Source organism: Microcebus murinus, chromosome 3 (assembly GCF_040939455.1).
Source record: "Microcebus murinus isolate Inina chromosome 3, M.murinus_Inina_mat1.0, whole genome shotgun sequence".
NCBI classification, from domain to species: Eukaryota; Metazoa; Chordata; class Mammalia; order Primates; family Cheirogaleidae; genus Microcebus; species Microcebus murinus.
This window is the reverse complement of record NC_134106.1, coordinates 19,231,079-19,250,836: the sequence shown is the minus strand read 5'-3', so window position 1 is coordinate 19,250,836 and position 19,758 is coordinate 19,231,079. Positions and strand designations below refer to the sequence as shown.

Here is a 19,758-nt window from a genome sequence, read left to right as displayed (position 1 = left end):
GTAAATGCATCAAGGCCCTCAGGTGAGACCAGTTAAATTAACACACCACCTGAAGAGAACAGGTGTTCCCTGCACGGGCCCAGCAGGTGCAAGGCATACTTGGCCGTGACCGTGAGAGCAGAACGGAGCAGAGGCTGCTCTGAGTCTGTTCCCCAGAAAGTCCTGCCCTGGATTCGTTCTGCACCGTAAATGCAGGCCTGAACGCCAGGGATATCCAGGCAGGCACAGAACACTTGTCCCTCTCACCTGTGCACTGTGTTGCACTTCTCCGTCGATAATGTCCGTCTGCCTCAAGTCTCTGAGCTCCTTGAGAGCAGGAGCTGCACCTCCTCATCCTGCCTTCCCAGAGCTCAGTCTGGCCCCTTGGCCTCTCCATACGTACTTGGTGAATTGGATGGGTGTGTGTCCGTACTTCCCCGGCCAGGACAGATGGCCTAGAAGAAAGCCCTTCTTTTTTCATTAACCCCCTGCCAGGATCATCCCTGCTGCTGCTCAGATCCAGCCCTAAGGGATTGTAAGTGGGTGTCTCAGTCTCTCTGGCACCAGCACAGAAGGTGACCAGGGTGCTTGACCCACCTCAGGCCAGGCTCTTAACCACTCGGAAGGGAGCCTTGGGTTTTCCCACGCTGCCATCCTCACGGGATGTTCTGAGGGGTGAGTCGGCAGGGCGGCGTCAGGGCTTTAGGGTGGAAAGTACTATTCACAAGTGAAGCTTTCCCCTTACCATTCCCGGGAAGGTTCCCAGAGGGCTCAACTGTCTTAACCCCTCTGCTTACCTCACCAAGCCCAGCACAAAGCAGCTGAAAAGAATGACTGAACGAAGTGACATAAATTAATCAGTGAATAAAAGAACAAAGAGACAACCAGACACTTTCCCTGTCCCCCGGTAACAGCCTTAGAGTAGCTTGACCGTCTTTCCCCGGAACACTCACATAGGAGGGTCCTGACATCTTCAATCTGATGTGGAATCTTAAAACTCTCTTTAGAGAGCGTCCAGCACTTTTACCTGAATTCTGTGAGTCCACATTAAAGTCAATAAACATTAATTGAAAACTCACCTTGTGCAAAGCACTATGCCAGAAAACAGAGATGAGAAAGTTCTCGTCCTCGAGGAGTTCAGAGTCCTGTTGGAGAGACAGTTACAGTAGGGTGAGTGAGGGCTGGAGCACAGAGGAGGGGACCGCCCCAGCCAGGAAGGACTTTCTTTCCCAGGTATGCTTCAGACAAAGATGAGTTTGCTATGCCGGGAGGAGGAAACAGAACTGGAAGGCATGTACAGAGGGAGTGAGGAACCTACAAGTTGTCCAGTGTGGCTGGAGTCTGAAGTAGCTGAGGGCAGGACAGGGAGATCAGCAGGGGTATATCTCACAGGGCTCGAGAACCTTGAGAAGGAGTTTATGTCTTATCACACAGCCAGTGGGGAGCCCTTGAACCACTTTGATAGAGAGTAGTATGTCATCTGTACTTTGGAAAGATCACAGAGAAGAGTTGTCTCAGATAACTTTACTATTTCCTTAAGGCTTTTACAGTCATTCCCTAGGAATATCAGGTGTTCAATGCAAGCTTGGATTTAGATTCAGAAAGAGTTGAGTTTTAGTTCCAACTCCTCCATAGTCTAGCTTTGTGACCTGGAGCAAATCACTCTATCAGCCTTTATTTCTTCATGGGTCAATTGGGAATAATAATACCTGACTCAGTTTTACCTACATCATCCGTGAAGTTAATTGAGAACCCTATAAACATACACAGACACAAACATCTGCATATGTGTGCATATCAATGCTTTGTAAATCCTTACATGCTGTGGAATACAGATGTGTGGAGTAGTAGTATTTCCCCTCAGTCAGCTAACTTCTGAAATCCACTTGGGATCAGCCTTAGGGGGAGCGTAGTCATTAGTTACCCTGGTTCTCTAGTGGAACGCCTCACAAACTGCTCTGCAGAACTCTAAGATGCTTGACCTAACACTGTCATGTCTCCTCAGTTCTGCAGGCTCTTACAGTGTGTAGGTGCTTTATGCCCATGTTCTTATTAACCTTCATGACATCCTTATGAGATAGGTATGAGAACGTCCTCTTAATGAAATTACTAGATTCAGTCCTTAGAATCATCCTTGATAAGACCCCAAATAGCACAAAGTAGGGAAAGTGTGCAGTATTAAATTTCACAGTCATAAACATGCTTGTGTAGAAATACCATCATCTTCTTAGTTTCAGTGTATGAAGACATTGTTTGGTGCAGACCACACAGGCTGTGTACTCACACTTAAGCTAACTAGTTCTGTTTTGCATTTAGGTGTTTCAGAAACGGATGGCGGAGTCAGGCTTTCTCACTGAAGGAGAAATGGCCTTGATCTTTGTTAACTGGAAGGAGCTCATCATGTCCAACACAAAGCTGCTGAAGTGAGTCGTGAGCGTTACCTGTCATTGCAGCCGGCTGCCCCCACACCCCGAGAGTCACACTGTCACAAATAAGGAGCTTGGACAATTTTCTGCTCCCTCAGGCCTTCTATTTTATTGAAATGCCCTATGACTGTGAAACACATAATTATTGAAGGAAGTAAAGAAATATAACAAAGAAAAACTTAAATCATTAAACAAACAGTATATTAACTTATGATTCCATCATGTAAGATATCCTTGACTCTGGCAGTAGGGTAGTTAGAGTCAGAAGAGAGCTGCAGCCCAGGGCCTGGATATAACGCTCGTTTGGCAGTCTCCTAAGTCCCCAGGTGAGTCCCATTCCTTGGGGTGATTCTCCGTCCTTTATGCATGTGAGGACAGACTCCCAGGAGGAGGGTCGTCAGTCCCAGCTCTTGCTGCATCTCTGCCCTCCCCAGGCTGGCAGCTCTCCTCAGGGGCGATGCCCCTCTACCTGCACACCTGGCCTCTGGGGCGCCTGCCCCCCATTTTTCTCTTACAGACTGGAAATTTCCTTCTTATTGGTTCAACCGAGAACAAGTTAGAATTTTTCTAAAGCAACTTTGCTGACAAGCTAAGGTGAAACCACAACAATTCTAAAAGCCTAGAAACACCCAAGTGTATAGACTTCATTTTCATTGTGTTTGCTAACATTTCACCCAAGTTGGCTTAGCCAGCAGAGCTTTGGGCCAAGCTGCCTCCTCTTCCTCCTGACTTTTCCCTCCCAGTACGAGAGGTTCTTAGGTAACTCAGGGTTATTGTTACCACTGGTCTCCCATGGTATTCATCCTTCAGTTACCAAGGCTATTTGCTTAGAAACAGAAAGTGAGTGTGTTGTTTGCAGGGCCTTGCGGGTACGGAAGAAGACTGGGGGTGAGAAGATGCCTGTGCAGATGATCGGGGACATCCTGGCGGCTGAGCTGTCCCACATGCAGGCGTACATCCGGTTCTGCAGCTGTCAGCTGAATGGAGCAGCTCTGTTACAGCAGAAGACAGATGAAGACACAGACTTCAAAGAATTTTTAAAGGTAACTCCACTCTGGGCCTTGCAGGTTTCTTTGCTGGGATAGCAGGCAGGCCAGCCCCGCTCTGAGCCTCGAGGCAGCAGCTGCGAGGGCCCAGTAGGGAATCTCAGCAGTGGAGAGGGGCATCCCCATCAGTTTCCAAAGAAAACACAGATAAAGCAAGGATTTCTGATTGCTTTGTGTTGTTTTTCATGTAGACTTCATTTTTCTTCCCATCTCATAGCAAAGTGTTTTTTTAAGCATACTTATGCTACTTCATACTCCCAAAGAAACAACCAGAATGTCACTTTCTTAATTTTGTAAATTGCATTTATTTAATATCCATCTTATCCCCAAAAGAGCATAAAATAGCCTATTTAAATGTGTAAAATGCAACAAGATAAAATTTAAAATAACTGGATGAATAAACTAGAGCAAAAAGAAATGAGAGTAGGAGACAAAGATGATACCAGGATATTAGGATTTTACAGAAAGTGCATCCTATACCTATACCAGTAGTGTGTACAGATGGCATCAGAACTTCCAGAAACGAAGAAAGGGTCGGTTCCATAATGCCTTGGTCATAAATTAAACACGAGAAGTAAAGCTAGAATTGTACTCAGAGAATACTGCATATCATATAATGAATTGACAATCTCCTTCCAGTGATACAGCAGTCAGCTTCATACAGCGGGCTCTTATAATAAAATGCCACATTTCGAGACGTCATTTTCATCGATATTCAGGAATAGAAACTATTATTACATACGTTAAAATGGTGAGGGAAATGAAAGTAAATCTGTTTTCTTACTTTTTTTGCTTTTCTTGTTTTTTTTTTTTTTCTGGTTTGTGAAATACTGCATATTGAAATCTATTACACAGACACTGCAGTACCTTGAGGGAGAATGTGTAATTTTAATATTTTCATTACCAAAAAAGAATGAAAAAATAACTAATTAAGAATAAAAATAAGATGTGAGGCCAGAATTAAAATTCTAAAATTAAAATTGAGGAAGTAATAAAGATAAAAGCACAAATTATGATATATCCAAGAACTGATATATTGAAAAGAAGTAATAAAATATAACTCTGATATTCACATTGAGCAGGAATCTAAAAAGAAAAATACATATATAATGCCAATAAATCTAATATAAAAAGAAAAAAACAAGTAATGATAAGAATGGACATAAAGATATCTCTTAAAGGATATATAATTCAACAATACATGCTGATAAATGTTAAAATGTTAATAAAATTTACAATTTTCTATTAAAATTTGAAAAATGGCTCAATAAGAATAGAAAATCTTATTCTTTTTATATTTAATTTCAATATTTATTTCAGTATTTTAGTATTTTATTTTAGTAATTATTTTATAAAGAATAAAGACAAAAGCTTATTGTTAATGGATATTATACATCAATCTCTATTTTTCATGTATCTGTCTTGATAATTCTGAACATTTGGGCCAATGTTATCAAATCTAATTGGATCATTTTTTTTTTTTCCGGCATATGATGAGGGTACAGATTTTAAGGTTTCAATAAATGCCCTTTCCCTCCTCCCCCGATGTCTGAGTCTCCAGCATGACCCTCCCTCAGATGGTGCACATCTCACTCATTATGTATATATACACCCCCCCGCCCCCCCCCCCAATACCCTATTACTGTAGTACCTATGTGTCCACTTAGGTGCTGCTCATTTAATACCAGTTTGCTAGTGAGTATATGTGGTTCTTGTTTTTCCATTCTTGGGATACTTCACTTAGTAGTATGGGTTCCAGCTCTAACCAGGAAAATATAAGATGTGCTATATCACCATTGTTTCTTAGAGCTGAATAGTACTCCATGGTACACATATACCACATTTTATTAATCCATTCTTGGATTGATGGGCACTTGGGCTGCTTCCACAGTCTTGCAATTATGAATTGTGCTGCTATAAACATTCGAGTGCAGGTGTCTTTTTTGTAGAGTGTCATTGGATCTTTTGGGTAGATGCCCGGCAATGGGATTGCTGGATCAAATGGTAGATTCACTTGTATCACTTTAAGGTATCTCCAAATTGCTTTCCACAGAGGTTGAACTAGTTTGCAGTCCCACCAGCAGTGTAGGAGTGTTCCTCTCTCTCCGCATCCACGCCAGCATTTGTTGTTCGGGGTCTTTTTGATAAAGGCCATTCTCACTGGAGTTAAGTGATATCTCATTGTGGTTTTGATTTACATTTCTCTGATGATTAGAGACGTTGAGCATTTTTTCATATGTTTGTTGGCCATTCTTCTGTCTTCTTTAGAAAAGTTTCTGTTCAAGTCCTTTGCCTATTTTTTAATAGGGTTATTTGATTTTTTCTTGCTGATTTTCGTGAGTTTTAAGTATATTCTAGTTATCAACCCCTTATCAGATGCGTAGGATGCAAAAATTTTCTCCCACTCTGTAGGTTGTCTGTTTACTCTCATGACTGTTTCTTTGGCTGTGCAGAAGCTTTTTAGTTTGATCATGTCCCATTTATTTATTTTTGTTGCTGCTGTGATTGCCTTTGGGGACTTCTTCATAAACTCTTTGCCTAGGCCGATGTCTAGGAGAGTGTTTCCAACATTTTCCTCTACAATTCTAATAGTTTCGTACCTTAGGTTTAAGTCTGTTATCCAGCGTGAGTTGATTTTTGTGAGAGGTGAAAGGTGTGGGTGCTGCTTTAGCCTTCTACAAGTGGCTATCCAGTTTTCCCAGCACCATTTATTGAAAAGGGATTCTTTTCCCCAGCATATGTTTTTGTTTGCTTTGTGAAAATCTTATTCTTAAGATACTGTTAACGAAGAAGAAAATTGAGAAACTTACCTCAAAGAAGAGCTAGGTTCACTTGGTGGATTTAGTGGTGAATTCTTTCCAACTATAAAGGACTAGATTATTCTGTATTATAAAAACTGTTATAGAGCATAGAAAAAAAATAGAAACAAAAGGAGGGCAATTTAAATATCCAGTAATGAGGAGATAATTAGGTAAATTGTAGTAAATGTATTTTTCAGTCATTAAAAATGATCATCCTATAATCACAAACCAAAACATGTGTTTGAAAGACTGAGGATGTACCTTCATAATAAAAATAAAACAAGAAGTGTCAAAGTGAAAAAAATAAATAAATAAAAATAAAAAAGATTATCCCAGAGCACTGGCTACTCTCTTCAGGTACTGTACTAGTACTAGAAGCAAATAAGATGTGATGCCCTCTGGTGTCAAGTCAGATGTGGATCAAAGACACCTGAAACGTGACTCCTCTCCCTCTACTGCCCCATGCGGAGGTGTGTGCTCAGGGTGGCCAGGGAAGGTCAGGGGGAGGGAAGGCGTCCCAGGGGCGAGCCTGGGCAAGGAAGCAGGACCTGAGCCTTCGGAGGCGAGAAGAAAGGGCTGGGGGGCAGTAGCAGTAAAGGCTCACACGTCCATTACCCGGCACACAGTAGATATCTGATGGGGGGCAGTGATTGTCTCTAATTAAGCAAGGACGATGGGCACGAAGAGGTGGGGGAAGCAGCTGCTCAGACGGCAGAGTCAGGAGTCAGTGACAGGCTGGGCGTGGTGGCTCACGCCTGTAATCCTAGCATTCTGGGAGGCCGAGGCAGGCGATTGCTCGAGGTCAGGAGTTCGAAACCAGCCTAAGCAAGATCCTGTCTCTACTAAAAATAGAAAGAAATTAATTGACCAACTAAAAATATATATACAAAAAATGAGCTGGACATGGTGGCGCATGCCTGTAGTCCCAGCTACTTGGGAGGCTGAGGCAGGAGGATCGCTTGCCCCCAGGAGTTTGAGGTTGCTGTGAGCTAGGCTGACGTGGCCACGGCACTCACTCTAGCCTGGGCAACAAAGTGAGACTCTGTCTCAAAAAAAAAAAAAAAGAGTCAGTGACGCCCCCAGGTATTGGGGGAGGGGTGGATAGGTGGGTACAGAATGGTGCCACCAACTCAGACAGAGATGGAGGTAGAAAAGATGGCTTTTACAAGGGAAGATGAGGGCTGCATTTGAGGGTATGTTGAGATCGAGTCCCCTTTGGACATCCAGGTAGGGAGGAGCGTGACGCAGTACATGTGGCACTCCAGAGACGGTCTGGGTTACAGAAGCGGGGACTCAGCTGCCGGGAATCTTGGGGAGATCCTTAGTTGAAAGTAGGTAGAGGAGAAGGAGGTGGAGAGGACCTGGAAGGCCAGTGGGCTGGGAAGACAGCCAGGACAGGTCTAGATGCAAAGGAGGAAGTGAGAGCACAAGCTGTCTAGATGCAAAGGAGGAAGTGAGAGCACAAGCTGTGAACAGCATGGGAGAAGGAACTGACACTCGTGGGGCTTGGCACACGAGGTGAGATATTCCTCCTGTTAACCTGGTATGCATCCTTTTGGATCTTGAGTTATTAAAAGAAATTTGAAGTCTGTGAGGTGGTCAAAGGCAGGAGTATGACCAATGCTTCCTTTGTCTCAGTCGGAGCTATGATTTCCTCTCAGACCTCTCAATTGTTTTGCAGAAGCTGGCATCTGACCCTCGATGTAAAGGAATGCCCCTGTCCAGCTTCCTGCTGAAGCCCATGCAGAGGATCACCCGCTACCCTCTGCTCATCAGAAGCGTGAGTGCTCAGGCTGGGGAGGTCGGAAGCTGCCTAGAAGCAGGACCGGCTGAGGGTCACAGAGGCCAGACACTCAGGGAGCCTGAGTGTGCCAGTCCACCCTGCATGGGGCGCAACACTACAGAAGTGCTCCCACTGCCCGATGGGCCGGGCACCTGTGTGTGCTCATGTGTGTATGCACAGGAACACACACATACACTCCCAAGGGCTGAATCCTTGAAATGGGCAGCTAAGGGAGGCCTCTTGTCACTCGGGTAACCTATCATCCCCTTCCAGAAACCCCCCAGCACCTCAGAGTCGTAAGTGTGTTTGTCTAGGCAGGGCAGAGTCACCTCTGGGTCTCCAGTGGTGGAGCTCATCTTGAGCCCAGAGATAGGGCAGAGTCCACCGCATGACCTTGGGCTCCAATCTTTCTTTTAAGGTCTAAATTCATCTACCAACTGAACAGCGTTATCCAGGAGTCTCTAACTCAGCATGTCCTAAACAGAGTTCATTATCGTCCCCCTGCTGTATCCTGCTTCATTGCCAACTACACATTTCCTCTAAAATTCCATCCATCTTTGTTTTAGGTATAAGCAATGTGGGCCTCTTGAGCCAATAAGCCTCATAAGGAGAAGGCAGACTTTACGAAGGATTATTCCACAAATAATCATTGATACATAATAATTTACAAAGAAAAGCAGCAGGAATAACGTGACTATTGCTTTTATTGATTATTCCTTGACTTTTGGTCTCTAAGCTATGTGAGCTCAACACAGACTTCACGATGCCTATACCAGACTGGCCCCTTAATACAGGCCCACAGTCCCTTCACTGAAATATTTTGGGCCAGATGTGTCTCAGAGCTCAGAATGTAACTCAGATACCTTATATTGTATTATACCCCATCTAAGCCTGGGGAGGCACTTACAACCAAACATACTAATATTCCTACAGTGAAATACACGAATAATCACTGTAAGTAGAATAAGTAACTATATCTCTTCCGTTTAGGTAATGTTTTGCCACCAAATGGGTACTGAATAAAAACTTTAGTCTTTCAGACTTTTTCACACATTAGAATTGAGAACAAAGGACTGTGGACCCATCCACCTGGAGAGAAAGAGTCCAGACAGGCGTCGTGTGGGATGACTGCGGTTTCTGGAGGGACCACGCCAAGTTGTATTCTGGCCTCTGTTCATTTGCATTTGTAGCACAAGTAATTCGAAGTCACTTCAGAATAAACTGAGTGCATTTTTCTACATGCTGATGACGTGATTCTATTGTATTTTTCCTGTGGCAGGGGAGTCATTGCTTTCATCAGATTTTTCAAAAGGATCAGTGGCCCTAAAAATGTTATGAACCATTGCTTTCAGCAAGTTAATCACTTGTCCAGGTTGCAGCCAGTTTATATTGGAGGGCTCACCCTAAAGGTACATGGCTTAAATCTGGGGGGAAGTAGGGAGGCACCCTTTAATAGACGGCATGTTGCCAGAACCCAGTCTGAGAGCAGCCAGAGACCCACAAGTTTCAGAGAAGTTGATCCAGTTAGCACTTGTCACACCCCGTTGTGACTGAGTTACCTGTCCCTGTCTCCCCAAGAACTCATGGCAGCGTGAGCTTCTCAAGGGCAGAGACTGTTGCCTTGTTCACCGTTGCACTTCCAGGCCCGGCACAGCTCCGGGTGCACGTGAGCACTCAGACCTGGACAGACAGGCGGCCCATGACTGGCGGGAGGTGAGGGAAGCGCAGCACGTCCCACACGAGGCGGCCGCTCTTTTCCAGATTCTGGAGAACACCCCGGAGCACCACGTGGACCATTCCTCCCTGAAGCTGGCCCTGGAGCGGGCAGAGGAGCTTTGCTCGCAAGTTAACGAGGGAGTTCGGGAGAAGGAAAATTCAGACCGGCTGGAGTGGATTCAGGCGCACGTCCAGTGCGAAGGGCTCGCGGAGGTGAGGCCCACACTGTTAACTGGATGCCATCGGGGTTCTGGGGGGACCCGCTTCAAGCCTTCCCTCGTGTGGACAGTCTGCACCCAGCCCAGCCCGTGTGCACTCACTGTCCAGCCCCTATGGTGCCGCCTCTCAGGTTGCCAGCTTCCTTTCTGCAAAGAGAGATTTTATTTATGGTTTTGAGTTCTTTGAATTCTGCTGGTAGAATCAGTATTCCCTAGGTATAAGTAACAGTTTTCACTGGGCCACTTTGAACAGTAACAAATGTATGGATCTTTTGTGAAAAGGTGAGTCACTGTATAATAGCCACATTCCCATCTAGAAGATTCTACCACAGTACCCTCAGGCCCAGGGTACTGCCTTCTCAGGGACGCTGGGTTGGTTTGTGCTGGGACTTAAAAAGTGACATTTTCTTTCTCTTTAAGCAACTTATTTTCAACTCCCTCACCAATTGCCTGGGGCCCCGGAAGCTTCTGCACAGTGGGAAATTATACAAGACCAAGAGCAATAAGGAGCTACACGGATTCCTCTTCAATGACTTCCTGCTTCTCACCTACATGGTCAAGCAGTTTGCCGTTTACTCTGGCTCTGAGAAACTTTTCAGCTCTAAGTCCAACGCCCAATTAAAAATGTATAAGATGGTGAGTGTTGCGTGTCTGGCCGTGGCATCAGAGGCCTGACGAGGTTCTGCCTGTACCTTAAGGACCTCCTTCCCGCTGAGCCCGAGCTGTGCCCAGCAGACGCTTCCCCTGTGTCCAGATGGCGCTCGCTTCCTTTGCCCTCCCAAGGGAAGGCGCCCGGGGTGGCTGGGCTCTCACTGCCCGCTGGTGGCAGATGCCAGCCTCAGATTCTGGCTTCCTCCTGGTAGACATGGCGCCTGGTCCGCCTCTGTCCACACTCGGCATCAGGTCTCCCTGTAAACCGAGCCTGAAGCACCAGCACGTGTTGGAGGCAGAGGAGAGCTTCTGCCTCCGCAGTCACGGCACTTGGGGCTCCTGTTCTGGTTCCTCGACACCTAGTGCACCTCGATACTGACTGTCACAAAATGGAGCCGTTCCAGTTTGTCTGTGTAAAAGGCCTCAGACACTAGACCCCTTTCTGCTTCTCAACAGAGCTCTTCAGAACAGACAGAACCCTCTCTGGACAGGCGGGTGGAGTGTTCTGGCCCGTCTCACAGCCTGTGTTTTGGCCCTAATTCTTTCAGCCCATTTTCCTGAATGAGGTCTTGGTGAAACTGCCCACAGACCCTTCCAGCGACGAGCCTGTCTTCCACATTTCCCACATCGATCGGGTCTACACCCTCCGAACAGAGAACATTAACGAGAGGTTAGTCCTGACCGTGCGTGACCTGCCTTGGACTCTGGGAGAAAGCCTGGATAGCTCCCTGTGCCAAAACCCGTCTCCGTCCGTGCGCAAGCCCTCCTCGTTCTGTGTCCTCAGCCTCCTAACACATCCCCTCGGCTCCAGCCCCACGGTAGGCCGCATCACCGCAGCCACCTCCCAACACGGTTCCCTGCTTCCAGCTCTCCGCACACCCACTCCTCGTGTGCTTCCCAAGTGGCAGAGCCGGCACCTCAGCCTACTGAACCCTCCAGGGGCTCCCCTCAGGCAACAGTCTGTGCGCTTGGCAGCTCAGCCCCTCCGTCCACCGTCCCCCCACGAGGGCAGCGCCTCCCCCCTCTCCGGCAGCCTGCTTCCTCCAGCCGTGGCTCCAAAAGCTCCTTGGTGACGGCAGTCCCAGGGGAGCTGCTCCTCCTCTGCGCCCACGGTTTCCTGTACAGTGGAAGCCCTGCTGCTGATGGTCCCCAGCTCCCTGCAAGTGCCTGGTGTTTTGCAAGCGGTCAAGAGTTGTCAGAAATTCTCAGCTCGATCCTCTCTTAGCAGACGAGTCTTTGGGTTGAGCTCACGTTAGGTCTGTGATTGGAAACTTGTTAAAGCTGAGGTTAGCAAAAGAGAAAGGGCTGGTGCTGAGCTCTGAGGCTCCGACGGGACATGGAGGTGTGTGGGAAGCCACCAACGGCCACCTCTGCTCCTCCCGCAGGACGGCCTGGGTCCAGAAGATCAAGGCAGCGTCTGAGCAGTACATCGACACCGAAAAGAAGAAACGAGAGAAGGCTTATCAAGGTACTCCGTGGTGTTCTGGAGGGTGAGAACCAGCCACCAGGGAGGCCTGGGGACACCAGCTGCTGCCCCTGAGTGGGCTGGTGAAACGGGGACAGGCCTGAAGGGCCAGACCTGTCCCAGGCCAGACACCCTGAGCCCCCACACAGACTGGGTCTGGGCTCCTCAGGGCCAGCTCCAGGCCCTCCCTCTCTCCACAGCACAGTCTCCCTCACGCCTCACCCCGTTTTCTCCACACTCACCTCCCATCCAACTCCACTCCTGTGATCTGTTTCCCTTCAGTGCCAGAACACCCTCTGCCCCTCCTCACCTGCCCTTGCCAGGACCCAGCCCGCTGTCCTCTCCTGGACGGCCAGCGGCCTGGGCCTAAGTCTGCGCCCCCTCTTCCTGCTCCTCCTCTTCCTCTCTTCCTCATGCTTCTCTCCCACTCCTCCTCCTCCCCCTGCTCCTCTGCCTACCAACCCCACCAGCCTGCACTCCCTGTCCTGTCCCCACCAGTGACCTAATTAGTGGCTTAGCTCACTTCCTCTGCTCAAGTTCCCTGCACCCCTCGAGGGATGACTGACCGCCCCTCCTTCCCTCTGGACCCCGTTGTCTCCTGGGGGCCTTCCTGCCACCAACCTGTTCTTTCCTCATCTCCCTTCCTGGCTCTTCTTCTGCCGTGAGCACTCTCTCCCCGCCTCCCTCTGTCAGCTCCCTCCTGTGGGGACCCCGCCTTGTGGCAGTTTCAGGGTCAGGCTGCTGTTCTCTCAGCAGCCCACACCTCTGAGCCAACCCTCTCCAGACACACCTGCCCCACCGCCCCAGCCCTCCGTGCGCCACACGCTCCGTTTCCAATGGGATCACCAGCCTGCTTCCCGCGGCGGCTCCTCCCGCCGGAGTCTCTGTGGATGGCACCACGGGCCCCATGGGCCCTCTGCCCGCTCGGCCCCTCATCTCGTCAGCCGCTGCATCCTGCACCTTCTCCTCCATCTTTCTCAGCTGCCTGGCCCTGCCCTCGCCCGGTGCCACCGGCCCTGCCTCCCACGCACGCTGTGGCACAAGGCTCCCTTCCTCTCTGCCACCCTCCTCTTCATTTCTGGAGTATTCTTTTTCCAGAGCTACTCTTAGTGTACCTCTCCTTGTTTAAGTGTCTTCCCTCTTGCTCCCAAATCAAGGACAGATTTCCTACCCGAACTCAGGGCTCATCCCCAATAATACCTGTCCCCACCCACTTCCCTCCGCTTCCGTGGCAGCCCCTGCCGTGCCCGACTGGGCAGCCGGGCTGCCCCCACCCAGGTGCTCTGCCCCACAGCACAGCTCTGCCGTCCTCCAGGGCCCCAGCCGAACACTGCCCCTCCTCGGTGCTGTCCCCAACGCCCTGACTAGCACAGCTTCTGCCCGGAGCCGCCGCTGTCCCTCAGTCCGTGATCGCACTCTGGACTGTGGTCCTCTGTTGCTTCTGCTTGAGCCCCCAGAGCCCCCCTTTCTCCCTAATGATCACAAGCTTCCTGAAGGCAGCTCCATTCCCCTGCAGGGCCCACACATGACTTGGGCCCAATGGGGCTCCATGTTTTGTGCCTTGATTGTGTCCTCTCTGTTCACGGGACATATCATTGACCTGCTTAGTGGAGGTCACCTGCAGTGGACCACCTGCAGTGGCCTTTGTAAAGCATTCCCTGCCCCGCCATGGCTCTCTACCCCGAACTGCAATGGCTCCCACATTCCTCCCCGGCCTCCGGGTGCACCCAGACCCGGCTGCAGCCCCTCACCCCATGAGGCTTGTGCCCTGAGCCACTCTCATCTCTGCCCCTAGCCCTGAGTGGCCCCTCCCCACAGCTTTCCCTCCCGTCCAGGCTCCCCACTTAGGTCCCCTGCTGCTGTGGGTGCAACTCTTTATATATTTTTTTATTCAGGTTCCCTTATTTTGTTATATGCTCCTGAAAGGTATGTGTAAATCGGCTTTTGGTAATTGATTGTTATTTTAATGGTACTTTAAAACTTGCTATTAAAAAATGAATGATTGAATCATTTTGTAAAGTATGTAATGATCTCTTAGTTGGCCAGAGACATAAATCAAAATTTTGCTTCCCATTGATATCTGTCCCTGTCATTATGCAATTATGCATCATTCATGTGTTCAATTCTTTAGACATTTATTGATCACTTACTTTGTGCCAGGCTCTGTGCTGGGTTTGACTGGGCCTACAGAGATGAGCAAGGCCCAGCCCTGCCTTCAGGGGCACTGAGCGCAGGGTCTCAGGTGTAGCTGTGGGCACAGGTGAGGGGTGGGCCACTTCCCATAGAGAAGGTCATACTTGTCCTGACTTTGAAAAATCATTAGCTCACCAAGCATTGTCTTTGTTAGTTTTTGAGCCCTTGAATTCGAAGCCTGCTTAACTAAACGTCACGTTTACCAAGATGTGAGTCCACTAATTTCTCCCCATATAAAAGCATTTTCAGTCCCTTCTTAAAGAGAATAAGGCATTAAGTAAAACAGCATTATAACCTAAAATGTTTACATATAATTGGAATAATGGTGAATACTTTAGACTTTGGTATCTGATGTTTAAATTTGGACCTTCCCATTTAACATCTCTGAGTTGAGCACATTATAGTCCTTTCTTTTTTTTTTTCTTTTTTTTTTGAGATAGAGTCTCACTCTGTTGCCCAGGCTAGAGTGAGTACCGTGGCGTCAGCCTAGCTCACAGCAACCTCAAACTCCTGGGCTCAAGCGATCTTCCTACCTCAGCCTCCTGAGTAGCTGGGACTACAGCCATGTGCCACAGTGCCTGGCTAATTTTTCTGTTTTTAGTAAAGACAGGATCTTGCTCTTGCTCTTGCTCTTGCTCTTGCTCTTGCTCAGGCTGGTCTCGAACTCCTGAGCTCAAACAATCCTCCCGCCTCAACCTCCCAAACAGCTAGGATTATAGGCGTGAGCCACCGCGCCTGGCCTATAGTCCTTTCTAAGCCTCAGTTTTTCTCATCTGTAAAACGGGGAGCTACCTTATAAGGTAACTCTGCAGTTTAAATAATACAATTTATGAAAAAGATTAGCACATGCCTAATACAAAGTAAGTATCCAATAAATGTTGGCTGCGATTAAATGCTAAACAAATATCCTGCATTATTATTTTATTAATATTACTATTTGCTAGGCAATTGAGGAGCTAATGCAAGGGTGAAATAAAACAGCCCATGCTCTGCAACAGCTCCTCTGGCAGAGGAGACAGTAGCTCAGTAGCTAGGATTTCAGAGCTGGCAGACTGTGGGATGCTCATAAGTGACGCGTAATGGGCACGCAGAGGAGGGAGGGGGTCTGGGAGGGGGACGAGAGATTGGTCCTGGGTCTCAAGGATGAGTGGGATGCTGACAGGCAGGGAGGGCAGGCAACAGCGGGAGGAGACGCACAGACGGCGGGGCCGGGCTGCTGGGCCCAGTGCACTGTTAGGGTTTCTAGGAAGTTCCGGTCGTGCGTGCCCACAGCTTAGCGTCATCGCCGTGCTGTCTGCATGCTCAGAAAAGATTAACGTGACTCGTCTCCCTCTCTCGCAGCCCGCTCTCAAAAGACTTCTGGCATCGGGCGCCTGATGGTACATGTCATCGAAGCTACAGAATTAAAAGCCTGTAAACCAAATGGTAAATGCTGCTTTTATTCAACAGGTGTGGTAACTGTCCCACTCTTTGCTGGTGACTCTTCTGAACACTGAATCATGAGATGCTTTTTGTTTATTTATTTATTTTAGAGACATGGTCTTACTCTGTCACCTAGCCTGGAGTTCAGTGACATGATCATAGCTCACTGTAACCTTGAACTCCTGGGCTCAAGCGATCCTCCTGCCTCAGCCTCCTGAGTAGCTGGGACTGCAGGCATGAGTAACCGTGCCCATCCTCAGATGCTTTTTAAAAGTCTGCATGTCTAGCACCACCAAAATGGTCATAAGCTAGTTATTGCACCAATATGATCGCTGTGTTTCCCCATAACTACCAGCGCCTGCCTTCCTGAGCGCTTCTGCATCAAGAAAGCATGGGGAGGTTTTTTGTTTTTTTTTTTTTTTTTTTAACAGATGTTGTCTACATTTGTATATGGGGCGGTTTTGCTCTGCGGGGAACAGTCCTGGCCTTGGAGCTCACAGTCACTCCCTAGGTTGCTGCTGCTGCCAGTGTTGGGGACACAGAGACTGTGTTACTAGACCACAGGTGAACATGGGCCCCCAGGCAGTGGCTCCTGCTACCATGGTCTGTAGTGCAACTTCATTTTGGATCCTGCTTCTGCTCAAGGACGGCCCTGTGAGTCACTTCATTTTACCTACATGCGCCACGTGTGTCTGTGGTTTGTTTTGTTCAGGAAAGAGCAATCCATACTGCGAAATCAGCATGGGCTCCCAGAGCTACACCACCAGAACCATCCAGGACACGTTAAATCCCAAGTGGAATTTTAACTGCCAGTTCTTCATTAAGGATCTTTACCAAGATGTGCTGTGTCTCACCATGTTTGACAGAGACCAGTTTTCACCAGATGGTAAGTGTAACTTGGCTAGGAGACCTAGAGGTTTCCCTGGTTTCCTAGATCCTAGAGTCTGGATCCAGGGTGCCAAGCTGTATATATAGCCAGTGACACCTCAGGGAAATGACACAGGCCTGGGTCAGCTCACTTTGGCTGCTGCAAGTGGGTGCCCTTCCTCGGGGGTGGGGGCCCTGGTGTGTTTCGGGTCTCTGACCCCAGTTACGACCCACACACATGTCGTCAGCACCATGTTCCTGGTGCGTACTGAACGGTAGAACATTCTGAGACCAGAGAGGTTTCAATTCCAACTCGGCAGCTTCTGTCACACAAATCTGTTGTTATTCTACATGTTTCCATTCACAGTATCAAAGATCCATAAACCAAAAGAAGTTAGTTTGACTAAAATTTAGTTCTGGTTAAAGTTATAATTGAACTTAAAAGCCGTATCTAGAAAAATCCCTCTTGTTTGGTATTTGAAAGTTTTATGAATCCTATTTCAGACACTCTTCCTGCTGTAGTTTTTTTAAACAATTTTATGAAGAAGAAAGACTTCTGGTTCTCATATGATGTTTATTCACCAGATTTCCTGGGTCGTACTGAAGTCCCAGTGGCAAAAATTCGAACGGAGCAGGAAAGCAAAGGCCCTGTGACCCGCCGACTGCTGCTGCATGAGGTCCCCACCGGGGAGGTCTGGGTCCGCTTTGACCTGCAGCTCTTTGAGCAGAAGACCCTTCTGTAGGGAATCTGTGGGCGGCACCAGGGGACCTGCCTCCAAGACTGAGGCTGGAGAATGAGAGACGGCGCCTCCCGGGCTGAGGGAGCGTCATGCGGCTTCACCCGTCACAAAGCCACGCACGCTGGCACCTCTATTTTATTGCACACTAAATCGCTAGCGGTCTATGCAAACATCATCTTCCCTATAATAAACCAAAACCTATAGCACAGTGCCTTGTATTAGTGTTAACATGTTCAGCTGTGTTTAGATGCCAAGGTTTCCATTTTCAGGGCTATAAAAAGTATTATGTGGAAATGAGGCATCAAACTACCAGACGTTACCACTTGGTTGAATGTGTCCACTGTGGAGTGGTTTGGTGACACTGTGACCATTCCACGCCATGTGACCTCTGCCAGGTCACAGCCACTCAGGAGGGGGAGGGTTGGGGTGAAATGCTGCAGGCTCAGGGCTTGAGCAGCCTGACGCTGAAGTAGCACCTACTTGTGCACTGAACAAACACAGAAACTTGATCATTTTTTCCTGATTAGATTTTATCATTCTCTGCTAAGACAATATAGTTTGAAATATAAGGGAGAAAGCTTGATTTACTTTAAATACTGTGAACTCTAATAATGTGGAAAATATTTTTCAACTTTTAAGTTTCTGAAGTATAAATTATTTATGTAAATTCCTTGTTTTGCATATTTCATAGGACATGCATCTTTAAGCTTTATCATTGCCAATATGTACAGAAAGAGAATAAAAATGTAAGTTTATGAATGTAACTTCTTTTGAAAGTGACTGATCTACTTGATACATGATAAGCTCTTAAAAGGTAACTTCAGAGGTTGCTTTTAACAAAACCAAATTTCCTTTCCTGTGTAGTGGGAAAAACCAAAGATGGTGTGGGACGGGGGTTAGATGGGGTGGGATGAGTGGGAGGGGATTGGGAGACTTGGGGGCTCATCGTGACTCTGCCACCAGCTTGCTCTGGGACTTGGTGAATCTACCTCATGCTTCTGGGGCTTGGTTTCTTGAATGGCTGTAAGGGACGGTCTCTGGGGAGCTACACCTGACCCTGTGGAGTAGAAACCTCAGGGGTAACTTACAAGCAAAGAAATGCACAAGAGTTCAGTGACATCCTGCATGTCCTTCAGCCCCAGAGACCCCATCTTTCCCCCATCCCCTGTCCTGTGAAAGCCTCATCTACACCTGTCTGAGCTGCTTTTTGGCTTCTGAATTTTGAAATATGAAATTTGTTTTCAATACTGATAAAAATAAGGTCTTATACACTAAGTTCCTGGATTACTGAGTAAGACTGGGAAAAGATCGGTCCTTTGAAGGGATCGATCGGGCTGCAGGAGCCCTGATTTCTAAGGGAGCAGGTCTCCAGATGGCTGGGGCCCCGGGAAGGATTCAAATGTCCCAGTGCTCGGGCCTCCACCATAGCTGCAGTTTCTGTTTAAACATAATCTCTGGGCAAAGAAGGGATAGAAAACAGAATCAGTAAATTCAAATTTTAAAAACCCATCACTCATTCCAGATATTGATCCTGGGTGGGCACTGATTGGCTGAAACATAGACATAAAACAAGTAAGAGACATCACTCAACTTAAGAAAGCAAAACAACTGAACATATCACTTGCCTAAGGGAAAGCCTGGCTGGTCAGACACAGCCTCGCTGAGCAGAGCCAACTGTTCGCCATCCTGGGGTTGGGGACACCTGCTTGCTTACGGGGAAACCCTGGGCTGACCGATCAGGCATGTTCAAAACCAGCTCTGGGCGTACTGGGAACCTTAGCCACAGAACAATCCTCGTGCTCCCCGGACTGAGGGGACTGCAGTCCTCACTAGGATGGACTGTGGCTAGTGCCATTCCTCCACCTCTAGATAGGGCAGCTGCTTTGGGAGATTCAGGACAGAGAAGCCCGCAGGATCGGATGGAGCCAGACGACTTGTATGAACCGTGGAGGATGCCGAAGTCAGCGCACCAGCAACTCCCTCATCTCCTTCAACCCTGGAACGCAGACCTGCCCCTTGAGAAGTCACGTTCTTTCCCAGCTGAAATGTGAGCCTATTATGTGGAGGTTGGCTGCACCCTGAGTGTCCTCAGCTCCCCCAGGAAGGACTGAGAAGAGCGCTCAAGCATCTGGAAGTCTCTAAGGAGTCCCCAGCAAGTCCCTCCAGGGACTTTGCTCTCCATAGCTCCACCCTCTGAAAGGAGACCCAAATCTGGACCAATTCAACTGTCTTTACAGAGTCTGACAGTGAGTGAGGAGAAAGTGTGCCCTGGGGCTGTGAACGTGTGTTTTGGCACCAAAAGGCCTGACCCATGACAGAACACTGCCCTGAGCCAGTCACCGAGCCTCTCTGAGCACCAGCATTGGGAGACAATGGTACTATCTTGCTGTGAAAACTTTTCAATGAATACAAAATCCCTCACTCACACAGTTCTGGTTCACAGCAGGAGGG

At 48.0% G+C, this 19,758-nt stretch overlaps 1 protein-coding gene across 4 annotated transcripts in view; it reads left to right on the top strand.

Moving 5' to 3' along the window:
• ITSN2 (intersectin 2) overlaps nucleotides 1–18,087 on the top strand; it is a 150,000-nt gene extending 131,913 nt beyond the window's left edge. For all 4 annotated transcript variants that reach the window (XM_076000587.1, XM_076000589.1, XM_012788100.3 and 1 more), the window contains 10 exons: nucleotides 2,296–2,402; nucleotides 3,265–3,448; nucleotides 7,934–8,032; nucleotides 9,797–9,964; nucleotides 10,390–10,605; nucleotides 11,169–11,290; nucleotides 12,006–12,088; nucleotides 15,620–15,703; nucleotides 16,413–16,586; nucleotides 17,153–18,087. In XM_076000587.1, coding sequence (XP_075856702.1) covers nucleotides 2,296–2,402; nucleotides 3,265–3,448; nucleotides 7,934–8,032; nucleotides 9,797–9,964; nucleotides 10,390–10,605; nucleotides 11,169–11,290; nucleotides 12,006–12,088; nucleotides 15,620–15,703; nucleotides 16,413–16,586; nucleotides 17,153–17,310 — 1,395 coding nt within the window. In that variant the 3' untranslated portion in view covers nucleotides 17,311–18,087. The remainder of the gene's footprint in view (nucleotides 1–2,295; nucleotides 2,403–3,264; nucleotides 3,449–7,933; nucleotides 8,033–9,796; nucleotides 9,965–10,389; nucleotides 10,606–11,168; nucleotides 11,291–12,005; nucleotides 12,089–15,619; nucleotides 15,704–16,412; nucleotides 16,587–17,152) is intronic.
• The last annotated feature ends 1,671 nt before the right edge of the window (nucleotides 18,088–19,758 follow it).